This window comes from Camellia sinensis, chromosome 3, assembly GCF_055761805.1.
Source record: "Camellia sinensis isolate YWXY chromosome 3, ASM5576180v1, whole genome shotgun sequence".
Taxonomy (NCBI): domain Eukaryota; kingdom Viridiplantae; phylum Streptophyta; class Magnoliopsida; order Ericales; family Theaceae; genus Camellia; species Camellia sinensis.
The window spans coordinates 76375036-76396661 of NC_138963.1; the positions used below are offsets into that span (position 1 = coordinate 76375036).

Sequence of the window (21626 nt, forward strand, 5' to 3'; positions counted from 1 at the left end):
TGTTTATCTATTTCACATTGCACTTGTGGAATCAGATTTAGAACCACGGGAGTCCGAACTGTTGGGCTAATCGTATCTGAAAGGAGCACGAAAAGCAAGCTACAGTTGGCTGTCATTTCATCAAATCTAACATCATGAATTGCTTTTTCTTCAACTTATGTTTCTCAACCTTAGTACCAATTGATCGTATTGATGTATCAGTTGAAGGTTGTTGGTCCAAATCTATATTATTGTTTGATGCCGAAGTAGTAAGAGTTGATGGAGTCAAATGTGAATTCGATGTCAGTGTGAGTTTGTTGAATTGTGTTTTAAGTTCATGCCAGTTACAACTTTGGCTCAAAATTTTCCAACTTGTATCAAATGTAAAGTGCTTTTCTAGATTAAATGATACACGCGCTTAGCTTCAGTGAACTGAAAAACGAAGTAGTTAGCAAGTAACAAAAACTAACTACAAATCAAAAATTATATATGCTTCAAAAAATTATAAAAATTGCAGCAACCTTGTCTGCTTTGGTTGTTCCACTTTATTGTCTCAATCGAATTTGCTCAAGAAAACCACAAAATTTATTAATTGCATTTTGCATTGCAGACCAACGGTGAGCCAAAGAAATATGGTTTCAATTGTGAATTAAAATAAATGAGTACCTGATCCTAGAAGATTGCCATAGTCTGACTATTACCTGCAATTGAATCTTGAGAGACAACCAACTAAACTTTATATAAAGTTTCATCTGCTACCATTGTGAGAGCCTTACCACAAGGAACACAAGAACTTTTAGAAAAATATGTATTTCATGGGTTTTCTCTAAACTTTGTGATTCTTCAAACATTTCATGATCATCCATGGTTCGAAAATAAAATTTGTAGAAATAAACAAGTGAAAAAAAACCAAAAGGACAGAAAATTCAAGTTCAAAATAACAATAATAATAATAATAATAATAATAATAATAATAATAGTAAAAGAGATTGTAAAATAAACAAGTGAAAAAATTTTGACTGAGTGAAAATTAAAATTTAGAATAATTAATAATAATAATAAGAAGAAGAAGACGAAGAAGAAGAAACTGTGAGTGCACCAATAAATGGTCAAAGTGTAAATAGTGATATTGTGAGAATAAAAAATAGAGCATTGCTATTTTATAAGTAGAGCCACAACGGTAACGTGCAAAATTTGAAGTTTTTGCAAAATCAACGGTAACTTGCAAAATTTGATGGTAATAAATTTGCACAAATTTAAAGGCTTTGCAAAATTTTGAAGCCTCTGCAAAACCAAAGTTGTTATACTTTCAATAGTTCTATACAAATTTGTTGGTAAGAAATTTGCTATTGGCAAAATTTTGCATAATTTTGCAAGTTGGTTGATACATAAGTTGTCCGAGAAGACATCTTGCCAGTTGTCCGTCGTGTTGGTAAGTAATGGGCAAAATTTTGCATAATTTTGCAAGCCCGGTTTACAAGCAGGAACCGGCCAATCGTCCAGCTTAATTATGTTGGTACAGTTGAAGCCTCTACAAAAGTAACAGCTACTTGCAAAATTTAATAAAGGATAAAAGCTCCCTTCATTTGATGAATATTTGGTTCTCTTCTATTTGATATCAATTTGATGAAAGAATTGGAGCTAACATTTAAAGTGTTTTTCATCAAATTTGAATATTATGAAAGATCTAACGCAATGTTGGAGGTGGCCTAAGGACTGCTTTCTGTAAAAGTGAGACGCTTCAAAAAAAGGGTGTCTTATATGCCAAGTTACAATTTTTGTAATTCTTAGTTATAACCAATTGTGGTATTTATTACGATTTAATTATGACTCATTATGGTCTTTATAATCAATTATGACTTTTCATTATGACTTAATTATTGGTTATAACCCATTTTGGTATTGATTTTGGCTCATTATGATTTTGATTTTGATTATGATATATTATACTTTTTATTTTGATTATGACCGAAAATATCTTTTGATTATACCTCAAATGGTGTTTGATTAAGATTCATTGTATGTTTTTTGTATTACAAATTATCATAACTTACATACGTGACATATTCCCAAAAAAAAGTGTGCATGGCAACTATTTCGTTTCAATTTTCAATTTATATTTATAAAAATTTAAAAATCTATTATATAAACTTGTTTGGTAAGTTTTTAAATTTATAAATAGGTCTCTCAAATTAAAAATTAAACGAAGGATCATAAACTACAAAAATGTGGTTTCGAAAGTTTAAAAATTAAAAAAAAAAAATGCGGAAGGAACACGGATGCACAAGGTCAACCGTTCAAATCACTGAGGTAGCATTCATGGAAGCATTTTTTGTTTTTACTTATTATTTTTAACGTACAAATGTTTACAAACTGAAGAAAAACGCATAAGGTCAGTTTTCAAACCATGGAAGCAGTATTCGTGAAAGCATAAATTTTTAAATATTTTGTTCAAGTCAAAACGTATGTTAAATTTTAATATTTTTTAAATAAAAAAAAAATTAATTTACAATTGTTTTATAATCTAAAAAAAAAACGTAAATGTTATCAAACGTCACCTATTACAATTATTTCACACTGCATAAATTGGATCCATATTGTGGGGATTTTTCCCAAATTAAGGCAAAATAGCAATCTATTTTCCAAACTGGGTCTAGTTTGAACGGAATTTCCAAACTAGGCTAAAACGTGGTTAGAAATCATGCTTTCACCGTTTTTGTAGTCTAACCGTGAAAAATTTATAAAATCGTAAAAGTGTGGTTATAAATCACGCTTTTAATTAAGAAAGCATGGTTACAAAATAATTTTGGTTACAAACTATATTTTTAAGGAAATTTGATTCATACAGAAAGCGTTGTTTCTAATCACGCTTTTAAATAATTTTTTTTTTAGAAAACGTGGTTCACAACCACGCTTTTACGAAATAAATTTTTTTTTCAAAAAACGTGGTTCACAAACATGCTTTTACATAAAATTATTTTGTAGGCAAAATAAAAGACAAGTAAAGAGGTAGTTCAAATGGTAATGCATTCATTTTTATAGGAGAGATACGGGTTCAATCCTCCACATCTCCAAACTTTTGATTTTTTCAAATTCAATTCAATTTCGCCCCCCTTCCACTTACGTAATTTTTTTTTTGTCAAAAAAATGTAAAACATTTGTTTGGTTAACTAATATTTATAATAAAAATTATATTTCAAATAAAAAATAATTTTTTTAATTTTTTTTAATATTTAAAATATTAAAAAAATGTAACACATAAATGTATGAAACATAATGTACATTAAAATAAATAAATAAATATTTATGTGTTGTATTTTTTTAATATTTTAAATATATTTTTCAAATAATAAAAAAATTATTTTTTTATTTTAAATATATAATTTTTATTATAAATATTTTATTTCATTTTATTTTATAAATATATTTTTAAACATTTTAATTTTTTTTTTGTTATATGTTTGGTTACGATTTGAGTATAGAATTTTGAAAGTAATGTGAAATTTCGAGTTATGTATTTGTTTATGAGATTTGAAAATAATTTTTTAATTGAGTTTTGAGTTATGCGTTTGGTTATGATAAGTGTGAAAATGTATTTTGAGTTTAAAATATTAAAATTAAAAAAATTTAAATATTTACAAAATAAAATAAAATATTTTATTTTTTATTTTTTATTTTAAATATATATTATATATATTTAAAATATTTTATATTGTGTTTTAAATATTTTAATTTTTAATATTTTATTTTATTTTTTATTTTAAATATAATTTTTATTATAAATATTAGTTTACCAAACAAATGTTTTACTTTTTTTTTGACAAAAAAAAAAAATACAAAAAGCAAGAGTTTGGAGATGTAGGGGATTGAACCCCATATGGTGATGCTAAGGAATGCGTTACCATTTAAAGCACCTCCCTACTTGTCTTACATTATGCTTACAAAACAATTTTAAACCATGTTTTTTTGATAAAAAAAAAAAAAAATTATTTGGTAAAAGGTGAACCACGTTTTTTGAAAAATTTTTTATTTATAAGTGTGGTTAAAAATAAAACTTTTTGTATAAATTAAATTTCCTTAAAAACGTGGTTTGTAACCATACTTTCTTAATTAAAATCGTGATTTGTAACTACATTTTTACGATTTTACAAATTTTTCATTGTTGGGCTAAAAAACGGTAAAAGCGTAGTTTCTAACGACGTTTTAACCTAATTTAAAAATTTCATCCAAACTAAGCCTAATTTGAGAAATAAGTTACTATTTTGCCTTAATTTGGGAAAAGGCCCCAGATTGTGGGCTGATCTGTGTTCCCAAGCCCTGAATTTTCTATTTCCTGGGTGACCCAGTAGTCTCCGAAATATCCCTTAAAAACAAGGTTTGACTGTTGCAGTCCATAGCCTACCTCTTCCGCTTCTTCTTCAATCGAAGACACGCAACACAGAGCTGTCATCGCTCCCAATCCAACTGCTGTCATATAGGTACACGCTTTCCATCTCTATAATATCTATGCAAATATTCATACTCAGCTAACTTCTCTGCTTTCAATCTGTTGTTTTTACCAATACATTAATCCCCTTTCATTAATTTATTGGGTTTTTCTTCGCTCAAATCATCAATGGTTATTCTCTGTTTGTTCCAAGTACTGCTCTTTCAAGTCGTATTATTGATTTTTTTTTTGTATGTATTATATACGTGTATTCATATAGATATAGACCACTCTCTCTATTTCGCTCAATTTTAAATTTAGTGTTTTTTTTTTTGTTCTTTATTTATATATTTGAACCCCAGTTGCGAAGCTGAATCTTGTTGTTGTGACATCATGAAGAAAGATTTTTTTTTGGGTAAACTACTAATAGGTTTGACTTAATGCCCATCAAGTCCTATTGAAAATAAGTCTCGATAAAATTGTCATTAAAAATAATTTTTTTGTGACAATTTTTTATTTATGTCGCTAAAAATTAACAATTAGTGACTTTTTTTTGCCATGATTTTTATAAATTATCTTTAAAAATTACAATTAGTGACGTTTTTTGATGACAAATTTTTCTCATCGGATCTATTAGACAATAAATTCACTTATTATTAGGACCTACAGGTAAGTATCTTTTTTTTTACCAGGTCAATATAATGAGCTATTTAAAATAGCATGTGCTAAATTGCTAATGCCTTGTTATTCCAATTTTATTTTTGATGCACTTTTTTGCTAATGTATTCAAAACCTATTAAACCAGTATTACACTCTGTTAAAATTTTAAATTTTTTTTCTTTATTTATACATTTATGATATGTTTGGATTTTGGATTTGTTGAGGGAACGAAAAAGAAAAGAAGTGTTAAGAAAATATAATGAAGTTAAAGAAGTTGCATTTATTCAATTGTCATGTTAGGAAAATCAGGGGAAAAAAGATTTTTTTGCATTTTTTTCTCTCTATTTTCTGGTTACCCATACAAATGAACATTAACCAATGATGGGATTTTTTTTTTGATATATGGGAAATTTAAAATAGGGAATGAATGAATGAATGTCTACAATACCTAGGTTTAATTAGATACAATTTGAAAGTTTTGTTGGTTCATCGATCAGGTAGACTGTTTACCAAAAACATAGGTCTCCACAAAGTCATTGCCCAGTGCCGAAAGGTCAAGGAAGTTGGTAATCGTATGATAGGTAGTCAATGACCGAAGCCCTAGAGAATGACATCCGAGTCCATGATCAACTTCCTTTCGTAGTACACTACTCAAAGGGGAAAATTGAATCCCCACTGCCTTTTTTAAAAAGAGATGTCCCGAACCCTTAGAGTCTTAGACAGCTCGTGTGTGTACTTGCCTAACCACCTTCATTAAGTGGATTCATTATTTGAAGGGAAGTGGACTATTCAAAACATTCATTTTGGTCATAATTTAATGATGACACAAGTTGTAGTTGGCCATACCCCCAGGTGGTGATTCAACATAAATTCTACCTAATGAAGCTATGACATCAAGTTGTGTTAGGTTTGGAACACCAAATATTGATGAGTGGACACATTAGGTCAAAAATGCTGAATATTGTACCGACCATGCCTCATAAACAACCAATCATGTTCTTCATGATTGCTCCATAGCCAAAGAAGTATGGGAAAGTCTTGATGATATTGCTCTCTTCTATAAATTCTTCAGTGTTGATCATCGGGTATGTATCGAACAAATTTATATCATGATCTTACTTCACATCACCATGGTATTCCTTGGCACATCATATCTTCATTCACTTGCCATGCGACGCTGAATTTCGGGAATCAAGATTAAGATATAAACCTCAAGTGTAGGGATGAAAGGATACTACAGTCAAGGGTGGCCATGGCCACCGGACTTTGAGATACTCCTTCCTGTATTGTGTAAATCAAGGACTCAAAACTGTTTTATAAGGAATGACCCCCTTTCCAAGAAGGGAAGTTGGCAACATGCTCTATTTTTTTTTTCCTTCGCTTTTTGCATTTATTTATTTGTATATCCAATAAGGAAATGCTATTATTTTATTGGGTAGTGCCATATTTATTTTATCGTATGATTATTACATTTTGTTTATCACATAATGTGATAAGATATTAATGAGATTCATGTGAAACCAATTGTATTAATGGTAGTGTGTGTATCAGATTAGATAGTAAAAAATATGATCATTTTAGGAATATTATATTTTATTTCCTTTTTTTCATTCTTTCATTTTGTGCAACTTCTTTCGTCATTATAAATTTGATAGTTCCATTGTTTTTAGAAATGTTACGACTATTTTTTATTTTGGTATACCAATATAGCTTGTAGTATTAGCTGTAATTTTCTTCATAAGACATGTTCTTGACCCCCTTGAAGATAAAATCCTAGCTTCGTTCTTACCCAAGTGTACAAAGGTTTAAGGAAAACACATTTCCAAAATAACTTTCATAGATTAAATATCTGCCTACATAATTTCCAAAGAAAACTAAATTCCAAATTGATATGTTCCAACCAAATCCAGCTAAAGGGTACAAAAAGAACTAATGAAAGTTTCATCGGATTACTAAGACAAACTACAAATATAATACAACATAAGATTTCTTCATTGTAAGTGAGCCATGGCTCAACAACTTCATCCTCTACGGTTTCCATGTCCCAAGGCTTCAATGTTATCCTCACATGGCATAAAAACCCAATAGGAATATCAAACCTGACAAATATTCTAACCTATGAAACACTAACACTTCAAAACAAGTGCCATAGCCATGTCAAATACACGGATATATCAGGAACACGTAGATACTTCGGGAACAAGTATAGGACACCCCACATGGCGTGTCTCCTTAATTAATTTATTTTTAGGGGACACTTCATGGACACACTAGAGATATGCCAAGCTGTCTTTTGTCCCATTTTATTTAGTACTTTTGATGAATGTTGAATGTTTATTATTATTATTTTTATATTTAAATACTTAATAGATTATTCATTAAAAAAAATATAGAAACTGTAAGTGTTAATTTAAAAGTGCTTTTAAAAAAAAAATAGAATTAAAGTTAGTTTTTGTTGATATTGATTATTTGTGGATGTGATACTAATCTAGATAGCAAAAAAAAATATATCAAACATATTTTATTGTTGTGTCCCCACTGTGTCTGTGTCCCTATTTTTTTGAAATCACCGTGTCCCTTGTTCGCATCCGTGTTTGTGTCCGCACCCCGTATTCGTATCCGTGCTTCTTAGATTCTAATCGTTTCCCCAAGCAATTATGAGTAAATAAGCGAACAACGATGGCAAGAATATTCAATGTATGCAAGCATAGATAAATATATAGAAGTAACAGAATAGCAGACAAAGAAATAAAACATGTACTGTATTAATATTCCTAAGGTTTTGTTAACTAGGTGCATCTAGGTAACTTCACCTGGAATACGTTTTCACCAAACCACTAAGCCATGGCCATTGGCTATTCAGACTCCATTTTGGTTACTAAGGATGCCCACGGTCAGAGTTACATACCTAAGTAGTGGCATCAATAGTCTACCCCAAGGGAACAATTTGCAGGATACTCTTCCCTTGTGCCACTCACACATCCACCCTTGTGCCCAAGTTGATCTATTGATCAAAGCTAGAATATGCCTCGTGCCATCTTTGGATTTCGCAACACAACTTGGGCAAGAATTTAAAGTCAGTATTCATCCTAATGATTGGATTAACATCATATGCTCAACAATTCCAATTTCATATTTTCCGCGCAAAAAGCCGAACCACATGGTACAACCCTACAACTTCAATGAAGTTCCAATCGCAACCATTAAATATGATAGGGCACAATAGTAGAATAATCATGAATCATTAAACATCGTATAAGCATGCAAGATAAGCAAAATAAGGTTCAACTTCAAGGGTTCAAGGAATAACACTTCAGCCATCATTTTCAGATAAAACTATATTTCCAACACTACGGTCCTAAAGAAAAATATGAAACACATACTAAATGATGTCCAATGATCATGAAAATTTTGCTGGAAATAGTACATTAAGTTGGGAAAATTTTGACATAAATCGTGCATAAAAATCATTTTTGTAGAGTGAGAAAGTAATATGGGAAAACCTGCTGGCCCAGATTTGTCACATTTTCGTAAAATACTTGTTTCTTTCAATACTTTTGGTTTCGAGTGAAATCAGCGGCATTTGAAACGTAACACATAAATCTAACTTTTCCAACTAATTTCACTCAAAAAGGATTTCTGTGGATAAAATGACATGATTTCAAAGTTGAGGTACCTCCCCCAAATTGCAGTGGAGAGAAAAATAGATTTTGGTACTCAAATGATGTTGGATCCTTTTGCAATAACATACATACATATAGGACACTTACATCTAACTCCAATAAAAACAATTTTGAACAAGCTCCATCAAATTTCTCAAAGCTTTAGGTTCCATGCAAATTTATACTGTTTTTGACAAAAACTTACATTATCAAGTTTGGTGCTTCTACATTCAAACTTTCTTTCTCATTTCATGTGTATATAACATCTTAGGAGTAATGTAAGCTACAATAAGTAAGAAAAGGAATGGAAGGGATACAGGTTGTTTAGTAAACCTACCTTTCAAGAGCTTTAAGTGTTGATTTTTAACTTAGCAAGAGAACCTCCAAGACACCTTTTCTTCCTCACTATCTCTCAGATTTTCTTCTCCTCTCCCTTTCTTGTTTTCAAACGTGGGTCCAAATGAGGGGGGAAGAGGTCTCTTTTATAGGCAACAAAATTATTTTTGCATTTAAATGTGTTGTCTCTTTTTTGGTTCTTCATTTGTCCCATCCATCATCTCAAGTGCTCTATCCTAGGAAATGTTTGGAGTGCAAGCATGGCCAAGATCTTACAAAGGTGATGGGTGTGATGGTGGCTCACATGGCTGACACTTTCCTTCTTTTTTTAATATGTGTTTTAAGTCACATTGCTAATATAATAAATATTATATGTAACCAAGAGACTTGTAATTAAAACTAATAGGTTCTATAAATCAATTTTCTATACAAAAACCGTTGACACTGAATTTTACACAGATTAACCACTTCAAATAATTTAAGGAGAGTAGAAACAATTAATAATGATATTTTCATTGTCAATCGTCATGATAAGGATAAATTAGAAATACATCTCCTAAGGTTTGTTTAAAATATGGACTACCTCATGTGGTTTGGGAGATTACAAATACCTCCTTATTAGAATTTTTTATTTAACAGAATTAAGAGAAAAAAATAAAATTTCTAACTACTCTCCTATACAACAATAAAATTACCTAAATTGTTAATTGAAATATATTTATGACATCATTAAAAGTTGTTAATGACTTGATGATTTATTAATAAAATGGGCCATTTGTTATGCAATTATAAACTTAAAGCGGTGGGATGTAATTTCTAACTGTGTTACATAGACTTTTCTATCTCCCCCAAAGTGCTCGTGCCCATTGGATATGACATGGTTAAGGGTGTGGGATATGTGTCCGACACTCGTACCTAATTTAGACAATCTAATCTTTTAATTTGTTACAATATGTGAAGAAGAAACTCACATTTACTAGTAAAGCAATATTTTTAGCCTCTCATATGAATTAGATATAGAAATTTCGTATTTTTCTTGAATCCTATTTAGTTTTTAGTATATTTCTACATAATTTACACCACTTCTTCCGATAATATTATATAATATGCAATATATGTGTAAATGACATGTTCCCATACCCATATCCAATTTTGGATACATATTCCAAGATCCTAAGAATTAAATTTATGAGGGTCTTACGCTTGCATTAGTAGGAATACAACTACTTTCCAACATTATGTTTCCTTCCCTATCTTCCACCGTGTACACAATACTGCATAGGGCTAGTGAATACTATGTTCTTTATCCTCCTGAAACCAGAGCCTTGTCTGATCCAACCTATTGGTTGCATGAATTGCAACTAGTTCCATCATTCTTACAGTGACATTGACTCTTTGTCTCAAATTATTCATACAGAGATGGAGAAGGGCTACATAGGAAAATGTTACACTTTAACGCTCTTGAAATTTTAGGTTGAACTGTTGTCTTGCATTGGTCACAATGTAAATTTGAATGCCTGCAGAAATTACTCTCTCTCTCTCTCTGTATATATATTTGGTTTTAATTTAAGCTTGATTTTTTTTTTTTTGAATAATTTTACTTTCAGGAGCCTAAATTTGCTTCTTTACTTTTTCTTCCTACTACAATAAGTCGTTGACATTCTACTATTGGTTAGTTTGACAGGAGCTGAATGACTAAAAAATAGAAAATGAATCAGCTCGCAAATTCATTTTCTTTACTTGAGTTGGATGTTGCAGATGATAGAGAAGTGGCGACTTCTGCTATAGCTGCTGATCCTAAAGAAAGTGCTAATGGAAGAGGTTGAACCATACCTAAGTCTGCCATATTGATTCCTTCTTTTTTTTTTGTGTGTGTGTGTGTGTGTGTGTGTGTTTAAATGTAATCATTTTTCTTCTATACTCAAACTCAGATCAACTCACTCATATTTGGAGTTCTTAATTTTGGGGTCCAATTTCAACTTCAAAACTCTTTGACCATGACCTTCAATGGACATTGTGGTTAGAATGGTGGCATATTTTTTCTGGTGCTGTGATGGAAAAATTAAGTCCATAGATTTTGACCCCTATACGAATGTTGAACTGCAATATATGGTTGGATTATGACTCCTCCAGATTTTTAATTTTATTGTTCTGATCCTAACTCCTTGCCTGCTAATGTTTTGTTGCTGTTTTAAGTGACTATTTGATGCCAATGGAACAATATTCATGATGCAGGTAAAGGTAAGAAAAAAGATGACAGTTCAGGGGACATGACCGTATCGAACAATGACAATGCGGGTCAAAAAAACCTGGAAATGGGTTCAGGAGAGTACAAGATGCCCCTCGTGTGGATTGATTTGGAAATGACTGGTAGGTATTGGTTTTTGAACATTAAATAGGACTGGATCCCTCAGCTTGAGCTTGACATAGAGCAGTGACCAGCTTGTTTGAAATATTTCTTTGTACAATATGCACATGTCATTAGAATGAAGGGTAGGGTATTATATTATCCCATGAAATTGCACTGATATATTCAAGGTGTAAATCCCATGCCTATTCTACCAAGGTCTTTTTTTAGCCATGTTTAATAATGTTTACTTCAAACTTGAGATGGTTAGGAAAGGTTTAAATAAATTTTACATAGTTACTCTCGCTAATACGAGCTGCTTCACATCTTCCATGCTATAAGAGCAACTCAGCATTTAATTCCTTAGTCTTATTATTGGTGGATAAGTTATTATTGATTGATACCAAGAACATAGAACAACTTTTTGTCCTAGGTTTCAGAGAAGCTTTTTGAGTCCTTCACTTCTATCTCATTGCTAACAAGCAACAATATTGTTTCCAATGATGTCAATCGAAGATATCTTTGATACTTTTTCCTAGGTTCGTTATTTCGTCTCCTTCCTGCTGTTTCTTCTTTTGTGTCGCTTTCCTATGTTGCTCACTTGACACTTACATATATATATATGTACTCTCTGTCATTGATTTCCTAGTCAAAAGACTCCGAACCAATTACCCTCTGCCTTTCATTGCTTTCTTTACTCCACTTGAATCCTATTCTTCAAATTAGAAAGTTTAGTTTCAATTCCTTTGCTTCGTTTGTAGTTTTTGTCTTTCATGTTCTCCTCTTCTTTGATAGCACTTGTTTGCATGGTGTATTAAGTTACCTACTTCCGTTTTAATGAAATTGTTTCAAAGAAGTTCCTTTTAAATTCTGACACCACATTGTTAATTTTTATTTTTTCTCCAAAGAGGGGAAATATGGAAAATCCCGGGCTATAGTAGTTGTAAATTTTGGTAGCTTTGCAAGAACATTATTGATTCTATAATTGACAAATCTTTGCACCACATTCTTACTTTTCATTTTTTTCTTATCTCATTTAATAATGAGAAATGCTAGAGACCAAGAATTTTAGTCCCACAATTCACCTACAGTGACATGGCAAGGGAGTCAGACCTTACATGATTGAGTTTGTGACAAATCAAAAACTCACACATAACCTGCTATGTCATTGTGAGTAAAATTGCGGGTCTCAATCTTTTTCCTCAATCAAATTTATATGCATTGCATTGCTTTGCTTTAGTCTTGAGTAGAAGTTTTGTAGTTTCAAGTTGTGCTTAGTTAGTTGCATTTGTAACTGCCACAAATTTGTCTTGTTTATAAATGTTGACCTAGCCTGCTGTTGTATACATCCGTATTTGATGTTGAATGGCTGATAATGTTTGTGGATAATTCTTTTGCTTTTGTTGCCTATGCAGGTCTAGATGTGGAAGTAGATAGAATTCTGGAGATTGCTTGTATAATTACAGATGGGAATTTGACCAAATCAATTGAGGTAATTTTATTCCTTCTTTCAAGACAACGTGATGCCCCAGAATTGGTGGTTGGCTAGTTCAATTTTTTTATTTTTGTTCCCTGCTGTATTGTTTATGTCTTTATCTTGCCATTCCCTAGTTTCAGATTTCTTGACTTACTGAAGGTATTGATTATAGTGAAGGTCAATAGGTCTAAAATAATGGTGCCCACTCCTGCAAGGTTTTTTGCATGTTCATAATGACTTGCAAGATTGGAGAAAAAGCAAAGTGGGGAAATTGTTGCCTAACAATTACATTTATTAACGTAATGCCCTGCTCAGTATCTTACAATTTTGTAATTAAACAAATAGAAAATGTTAACATTTCAAGAAGAAATAAAGTGCATGCAGGTCCAGAATAAGTAATTTTTATATGCAGAAAAGTCTTGTATAAAACATATACCTCAGATGTGAGTCTTTTGTTGGTGATAACTAATTTGGCACAAACTTACAAAAAGATACAGGTGGAACTTATCCCACATATATTATTATAATTGGTAGTTATGCAGGTTGATGTGAACTGGTGTCCTTGGATTTCCTTTTTTTTTTCTCCTCCTTCTTTTCCTTCTTTTAGTCTATTTTTGGTTTCTCATTTTCCTTTTCCTATTTTGATAAGTTATACATCTTGTGAAATTGAAACAATTCTCAATGTTGTGCAAACAGTAAAGACAGAAATACACCTTTGGTTTAGGGAACTAACAAAAGCTTTCATATGATATCCTGTTTACCTAAAAGAAATAAGGGGAGGAGGAGAAATGTGGCTATGTCATATTGAAGGTGAAATAATACACATCCTGATTTTTTTCTTTTTAATTAAAAAACCATTAAAATGTATTTTGTGGTCATATATTGGTTATGGATAAATAATTATGAAGTGGAGTTTACAGGATAAGGAATTCCAAAATTTAGATAGAATTGATTTTAAGTTGCAATTACAAATTTAGGTTGTGCTTGATAATCTAAGTCAACACTTAAAACACAATGTATTAAGTGAAAAATAATTTAGTCCGTTTGTCAATGACAATTCATATTACTTAGAAATTTATGTGACTTTTAAAATGTAAGCTAAATGTTAAGAAAATTTAAAATACTGGAATTCTTATTTAATGCTGATTGAATTTGTTCTTGCTTATACATAAACATCGATGTGCACCTTTGTGACCTCACTATTGCCACCGTCACCACCACTACTACGCCTCGGCCCTCACCACCACCACCCCCCCCCCCACCCCACCCCTGCCACCGTTACCACCACAACTATTGCCACTGCCGCCACCTCTCTGCCTCCACTATTACCTCCACCACCATCTGCCATCATTTGACTACCATCACCTCTTCATTACCACTATCACAACCCTCCGCTTCCTCTGCCACCACCACAGCTGCCATAGCCACCACTATCATTCCACCACCACAACCACCACCACTGCCCCTCTATCACCACCACCACTACCACCACCTCGCTACCACAATATAAAATTAGAAGAGAAAATTTGAAAACGATAAATTTCAAATTTCATTTTGCACATGTTGAACAATTTGTTTTAGTTCAAACTTAAAATTTTATCAAACAATTTTAGCTTAAAATATTCAACATTCAGTTGACAGTATTTAATTTTTAGTTTTCAGTTTTATCAAGCACCACCTTATTGATAGTCTTAAGGAGATGACAGTATCAACGTGGTTCTGTTGTGCTCTAAGATATAGATGGTTCTGAGCACTTTTTGCTTCACATTGTTGTAAGATAAAAATTTAGCCTGACCATGAGGCAAACTTCAGATGCCCTTCTTGAATGATGTCATGGTAAATATGAACACACCCATTTTCAGTTTCTTCTTTTTTTATGGCAGTTTTGTTGTTTGTTTTATTTTAGTCTTATCCTTTTAGCAATTAACTCTCATGTCTTGGACGTTGATTTGTCCTCTCACTTACTTGTGCATGGAAAACCATTGAACACTGTCTTTTAAGTGATTCTCATCTCGGGAACTAAAATTTACTTTTCTTTAGGGACCTGATTTGGTTATCTCTCAAAGTAAGGAATGTATGGATAGAATGGGAGAATGGTGTCAAACTCATCATGCAGCAAGTGGTGAGCTGCTTTTCAAGTTTTGGCTTTAAGAGCTATTGCTGTCACCTTAATGATACATTCTATTTATGCTCTACTTCTACATGCCTTTTGTATTTCGTTCATAATTGGTGCATATAACACTGTTCTTATTGCTTTTGTAAGACTTGAATAAGCTTTAATATTTTCAGTTTAATTTAGGATTGACCGAAAAGGTGCTCCAGAGTACAATTAGTGAACAGGAAGCTGAAAAGCAGGTAATTATTTACTGCCAACCTTTTCTTTTCACGTGTGTTCTCACAAGGCTCAAAGTTCATAATCTGTGTGAATGGACTATTTTCTTGCATATTGTCATTCTATTTTTTTTTTTTTTTTTGATCAAAGCAAATATGTTGTCATTCTTAATGCAACAACATGCCAACAGTTGTTAATTTATGTTGGAATGTGTCCCACATCGCTTGGAGTTGCCCCATCTGTGCTAGTTATAAGGCTTTAGTTTCCTTCTCCTTAATACCTAGGTTTTAAGGAGAAATGTGGGCTGGGCTTTTCAACTTGGTATCAAAGCTTTGTTGGGCCTGTGACTGGTGGGCTATTTATCCAGCAAGTGTGTGTTGTGGTCCAGGAAGGTGTGTGGGACACATCGCTTGGAGTTGCTCCATTTGTGCTAGTTATAAGGCTCTAGTTTCCCTCTCCTTAATACCTGGGTTTCAAAGAGAATTGTGGGCTGGGCTTTTCAACTATTTAAGTTTTAGGAGCAAATTGGGGGCCTAGGAGGTTTATCTTTTGTGTGGACTCAGGGTCCTTTCCTTTGATACATGTAAATTCTTTTACAGTCTGTTTGATGGGGGTGATTTAGTGAGAAATGATAAGAAATGAAGAGAAAGAGAACTCTTTCTCAGGTTTGGTTTATAAATTTGGTGAGAAATGGTGAGGAAAAAAACTCACTTATTTTGCGTATTTCATTTCTCATCAAAAGTGATGAGATTTGGTGAGAAACAAACTGATTGGTTATAAAAAAAATTTATAATACCGAGATTGTCCATAAAAATACAAAGGAAATTTAGGGAAAAAAGAAAAGAAAAGCTCACTAATATCCTTCTCTCTCATGCTTTGTTTTCTTATTCATCCAAACATGATAGTGAGAAAACAGTCATTTCTTTTCTCACCCATATGAGAAACCACAATCGATTATTTTCTTCCCTCACCTAATGGACTGTTAGAATATAATTGAAAGATCTAGCGAAGTCCGACTTTGTAATAAATTGTGCAAGTTGTATTGTTGTATTTATTCTTCCTTTGATATTGTTTTAAATACTGTGCAATCCAAGTCCAAAATTGTTTACTTCCCTATTTTGGTGTCTATAATTCATATATTCAATCTTTGGGGAAATATGAGAATATCTGGATTTACTATTCATCGTATCTTCCAAACACACATTAATGTGTACTAATTGGGTGTTATTTTTTTACTATTCAGTCGTATCTATATGAGATCTGGGAATTTTACATCTGTAATTCGCTGTCTGTAATTCTTTCAATCAAGTTTTAGCTGCTAAGAAACACATCCTCGACAAAGTCAAAGTGAAAACCTTTAAAGGATGCCAGAATCAAATTATGGGCTACATTGATAGAGGATAAACTTATGGCATTGACGATGATTATTCTCTCTTACTGCCTTGGTATATAGGTTGCAAATTGCAATTTTGATTTTGGGACAACTAGCGGAGTGATATCCATTTTTGGTGTGCTTAATCCTCTTATTATGAATTATGGAAGCATTACCTAATTTCTCATTTTCAACTTCTCTTGTGGCAATAACATCTATACTGGCATGTCACAGCTGAGCTGAATGACAATCTTGAAAAAGTAGGATATTGTTAGCAAAAATCTGGTTTGGGTCGAATCGACAGAGTTGAATTGACAGACAAAACTGAAATTTCACAAACACACAAGATCAAACAATTGTGGTTGAGTGTCATTGTCTTAACAGTTTCAAGGACTTCTTTGGAGGTGACAAATGGAAAGAAACAAACACAAACTGAATTGAAATAATTGAAATGTTACTGATTACGTGAACCAGAAACAAAAACAATGAAGTGTTTACAAATTAAGAACTAAAATTATAGAGAAACTGCTCCTAAAGTGATTGTGGGGTGTTTGGGAAGTTGGATTTGGGCTGAAATAGTCAATAAAGACAAAATAGACTAAAATAGCCAATAAGACAAAATTTCACTTCCAAACTATAATTATTTCATTTTTTTTTTCACAACCATCAAATCAACCACAAAAAAAAGCTAACTATCACCCCAAACACAACTTTTGAAGCCAGGTTAAAATAGCCAAGAAGTCAAAAAGCCAACTAAAATAGCCTATTCCCAAATGGGGTCCTAGGGAAAATCTACTCCTACTGATCTATTCTAACTCATGTGTTGAGTGTTGATAATGATTTATTCCTTTGTTTGATCTCCCTTAGCGTATAAATAGGCCTAGTCCCATAGTTAGAAAACTGCTCTAGGCAGTTTTCCTTCACTTGTGCATCTTGCCACACAAGAAAAATGAAACTGTTTGAAGTAATTGATGCCAAAATGTGGTGCCACATTCACTTGATTTAAGCAACTAATTTGCAAGAGGCAGCCATGTTTCCCGTAAATTCCTTGTCTTGTGCAACTTCCATTAACCACCAGGTAACTTCCATGCCCTGCAATAAGTATAACAATAATAATACTAATAAATAATGTGGTCATAGTTATTCTTTACAGATGGTTTATGATCTGAATCGATAGGCCACGATCAATTAAATTGCCTATTGGCCACAACTAATTAGATTAGATTTGGCCTATTGATAGGCCCCAATTATCTGGAAAATAATATATGGTGTAAACAGATATGTACATGGATAAAGAAATGACGAGATATAAATTTACATTTTGGTATTATCAATCATTTGAATTGTTTATAGATTTCTAATAGTAACTCATTGGAGATGCCTTTTTTAAGAAATTAATCTAAATATGAAAATACTAACCTTCAGATAACTTGAAAGATGGTGCTTGATAATATAAATATATTCTTTTCTTATGCTTACCTTTCCTATAACTACATATTCTTTCTTATAAATGTGTGGACTGTGTGCTTGACATATGTGTTAGACATGTTTGATACTTTTTTATTAGAGTCTATGCTATGACATTAAACTTGTGCAAGGACAGCAGGGACGAGGTTAGGGGGTGGCCAGTGGTGGCCATGGCCCCCTTAAACTTTTTGAAATTTTCGATTAACCCCATATGTTATGAATGATTTTGTATTATATATAGAAAAGACGTCTAATTTTTTAAAAATTCTTCTATTAGTTTCTTATATTGCATAAGTATTCTTATAAACCAAACCAAACCAAACCAAACCAAACCAAGCCTTAAGTCTCATCAAACGGGATCGACTACATGAATCCTTCTTCCCCACTCGACTCTATTTACTATATTAGTCCACGTCAATCTATGTCTGCTCTTTCCCCTAACACTTTCATCTACCGTCACTATATCTCAGTTGGTCTCTGTTATATATGACCAAACCATCTCAATCTATTCTCTCAATTTATTTTCTATCAGTACTACTCTTACCCATTCACGAATATACTCATTTCTAACTCTGTCTTTTCTAGTCTTACCACATATCCACCTTAGCATTCTCATCTCAGCAACACTCATCTTATCTATATGTTGTTTCTTAGTTGCTCAACATTCCGTCCCATACAACATTGTTGGTTTAATAGCCATTCTATAGAGCTTTTCTTTTAGTCTAGTGAGTATTCGTTTATCGCACAGTATCTCAAACACACTCCTCCACTTAAGCCACCCAGCCTTAATTCTATGAATCACATCCGCTCCAATCTCCTCAGCCGTTGTGATAAATAACGAAAATGTTCACTCTTAAGTAGTTCTTGGTTCTAACCTTCACTTCTCCTCTACTTTCATGTTATTGTTACTAAAATTACTCCATATACTCTGTCTTAGTTTTGTCTATCCTAGATCTTTTATATTCAAGTGCTTCTATCCAAGTCACCAACTTAGTGTTTACTCCTTCTCTAGTGTTATTACTAACACGATATCATCTGCAAAAAGCATATATCATAGCCATAAGTATTCTTATAATGCATATAAAATAATCTCAAATTATTTAATATAATAGTTATAATCCTATTGACTAATATAAATTTATTAATTTTTTTCATTATTAGTTTTTTTCTTAAAGAGTATGTTAATTTCTTTTTTTTTTTTGCCACACTTATTTTGGCCCCTCTTAAAAACAAATTTCTGGATTCGTCCACATTGATAATCCGTATGTTGATATGTCAGATGATATATAGTGCTTGATATTGTGCTTATGTCTTGTATTTGAAATTTTGAAGACTGTTCAAGTTATTTGACAGTTTGTTGCTGTCTGGCTGATGACTGAACTTTCTGGCTGCATTTTTTTTACGTAGTTTATTGTACCAGAACCTTTTTTATGTTTATTTATTTGATTTATTTTCTTGGTTTCCATTTTTTTTCAGTTGAATTTAACATTCTCTGACGTTTTATTTTATTTTATTGTAGGTTATTGAATTTGTAAGGAGATATGTAGGCACGTATACCCCTCTCATCGCAGGAAATTCAGTTTATATGGATTTTCTATTTTTGAAGGTAGAAGAAATTATGTTCTGATGTATACAAGTGCTGGAAACATTTCTGTTTTGGCTTCCATCAAATGAGAATGAAGGTTTTATTTTCTGTCCAATTAGTATCCCTTCCAACAATGGTTTGTCGAAGTGCAACATACATAAAAGAATTAAAAATGTTGCACGTATGGACACATTTTTCTCATTAGCATAATTGCCTTGAAGCACCTGTTCCAGCAAATCTCTCAAGTACAATTATTAGGAGGATATATCCAACCTTGAGTTATTGTTATTGTTATTGTTGTTGGTCTTTTTTTATAAAATAAATTTTGAAAAAAAAAAATTGATGCCTAAAGTTGTTTGCTTTATTCTCAAATTTCTTTTTTGCAGAAGTATATGCCAGATTTGGCGAGTCTGTTCTCTCATGTAATCGTTGATGTTAGCAGTGTCAGGTCCCTATGCCTTCGTTGGTACCCAAAAGGTACAATTTTACTCTTCTTATCCAGTTGAAATGCCCAGCATACTAAATCATGTTAAGCTGAATTTGGATCAGGGATTTGTGAAGGGAAAGAGAAAAGTAAGGGGGAAGTTATTAAAACAGATTCTAGGGTAAATTACACTTTTAATCTTTGTAGTTTGACTAAAATTTCACTTCGATCCCTATTGTTTTAACTTGAACAATTTGGTCCCTGCACTTTCTAGTTTCCATTTGGTCATTCTGTTCAAGTTGAAGGTTAAATTTAATAATTTTGAGACACTTGTCAAATCTCCTGAGATGTACACGTAGAAAAAATTAATTAAAATTTGGACGGAAGGACTAAATTGAATCTGGATTGTATAGAGACTAAATTGTTCAAATTGAAGCAATAGGGACCCAAGTGAAATTTAGGTCAAACTATTTTTTGTTTCACCTTTCCCTCCACAAATCCTTCCTTCAAATCTTTGATCCACACACAACCAACATATTTTATTGAAATGATCTTGTTCGTTTTGTTCCTGTATTTGTACTCTATGTATGTCATGAAGGCATCCCTAAAACATCACACAGGTCTTCATCTTAATGAGCAATTACCTCTGTGCGTGCGCAAGCACAATCGTGTCATTTTCGTGTAATCATAATCAGATAATTCTGATGCAACTGAGTTTATTGTACATTCTGACAATTGGAATGTGTTTTTTTGTGTTCCATGTCATCACTTATATATGCTAGAAACCAGGAAGGCTCCTTTGAAGGAAAACACGCATAGAGCAATGGATGACATCAAGGAAAGCATAGCAGAACTTAAATACTACAAGGGAAGTATATTCAAATCACCTAAGTCTAAGAAGTGACAACAAACGAAGAGATTGCAGATTTCAGATTGAAGTGATCTCTTTTGTTGTAAAATGGTTTTATAGTCTTATTCTGTGGTTTAGCATAGTTATGGGTGAAAGAAAACATCAGAACCGAAAAGGAATGAGTGAGACTGAGTTGATGTTTTGATTTATCTCTGATTAACAACATTATTTTGATTGTTGCTATTGATTCATCTGCATGCCAAAGTCCAGGATCCAAGTCCAAGATCCAGGGATGCTACTGAAGGGATAATTACAAGGGTGTTCATGGATCGGATTAGTCTAGTTTATGAGTGATGACATTGGATACAAAATTATGTATGATGCGTTCGTAAAGAATGAAATAATTAAAATTTTATTGTCAATTTCTTACACAGTACCCCCCCTCTAGTTAGAATTCTGCGTTCTTCACTGGACCCACCTCTCACGTACGAGAGGTCGGAAGTTTCAGTTTGACTCTCGCGAAAGGCTTGGTAAACCTCTCTTGTATCTTCTATTTGTATAACTAGTCACTAATTAAATTAGGGATTGAGGGTGGTGATGTGCCTTATTGGCATAGCACCGTGTTGTGAGCTGTGAAGGCATAGCACCGTGTTGTGAGCTGTGAAGGCACATTCTAAATTTATTTTAATGATTCGAAATGTTCATAGTG

The 21626-nt window shown here is 32.4% G+C and overlaps 1 protein-coding gene across 5 annotated transcripts; it reads left to right on the forward strand.

Moving 5' to 3' along the window:
* Nucleotides 1-3913: 3913 nt before the first annotated feature.
* Nucleotides 3914-21339, forward strand: LOC114318800 (oligoribonuclease). Of its 5 annotated transcripts, none has more exons than XM_028265763.2 (9): nt 3914-4457; nt 10748-10884; nt 11299-11433; nt 12826-12902; nt 14928-15009; nt 15187-15242; nt 19578-19664; nt 20030-20120; nt 20850-21339. In XM_028265763.2, exons 2-9 carry the CDS (start codon nt 10773-10775, stop codon nt 20969-20971), a joined length of 762 nt encoding a protein of 253 aa, XP_028121564.2. In that variant the 5' UTR covers nt 3914-4457; nt 10748-10772; the 3' UTR covers nt 20972-21339. The 5 variants fall into 5 exon arrangements, with proteins under 5 accessions (XP_028121564.2, XP_028121562.2, XP_082776225.1 ...); XM_028265761.2 differs by having other exon boundaries at nt 4268-4457; nt 10740-10884; XM_082920099.1 differs by having other exon boundaries at nt 4313-4457; nt 10740-10871; nt 11298-11433.
* The last annotated feature ends 287 nt before the right edge of the window (nt 21340-21626 follow it).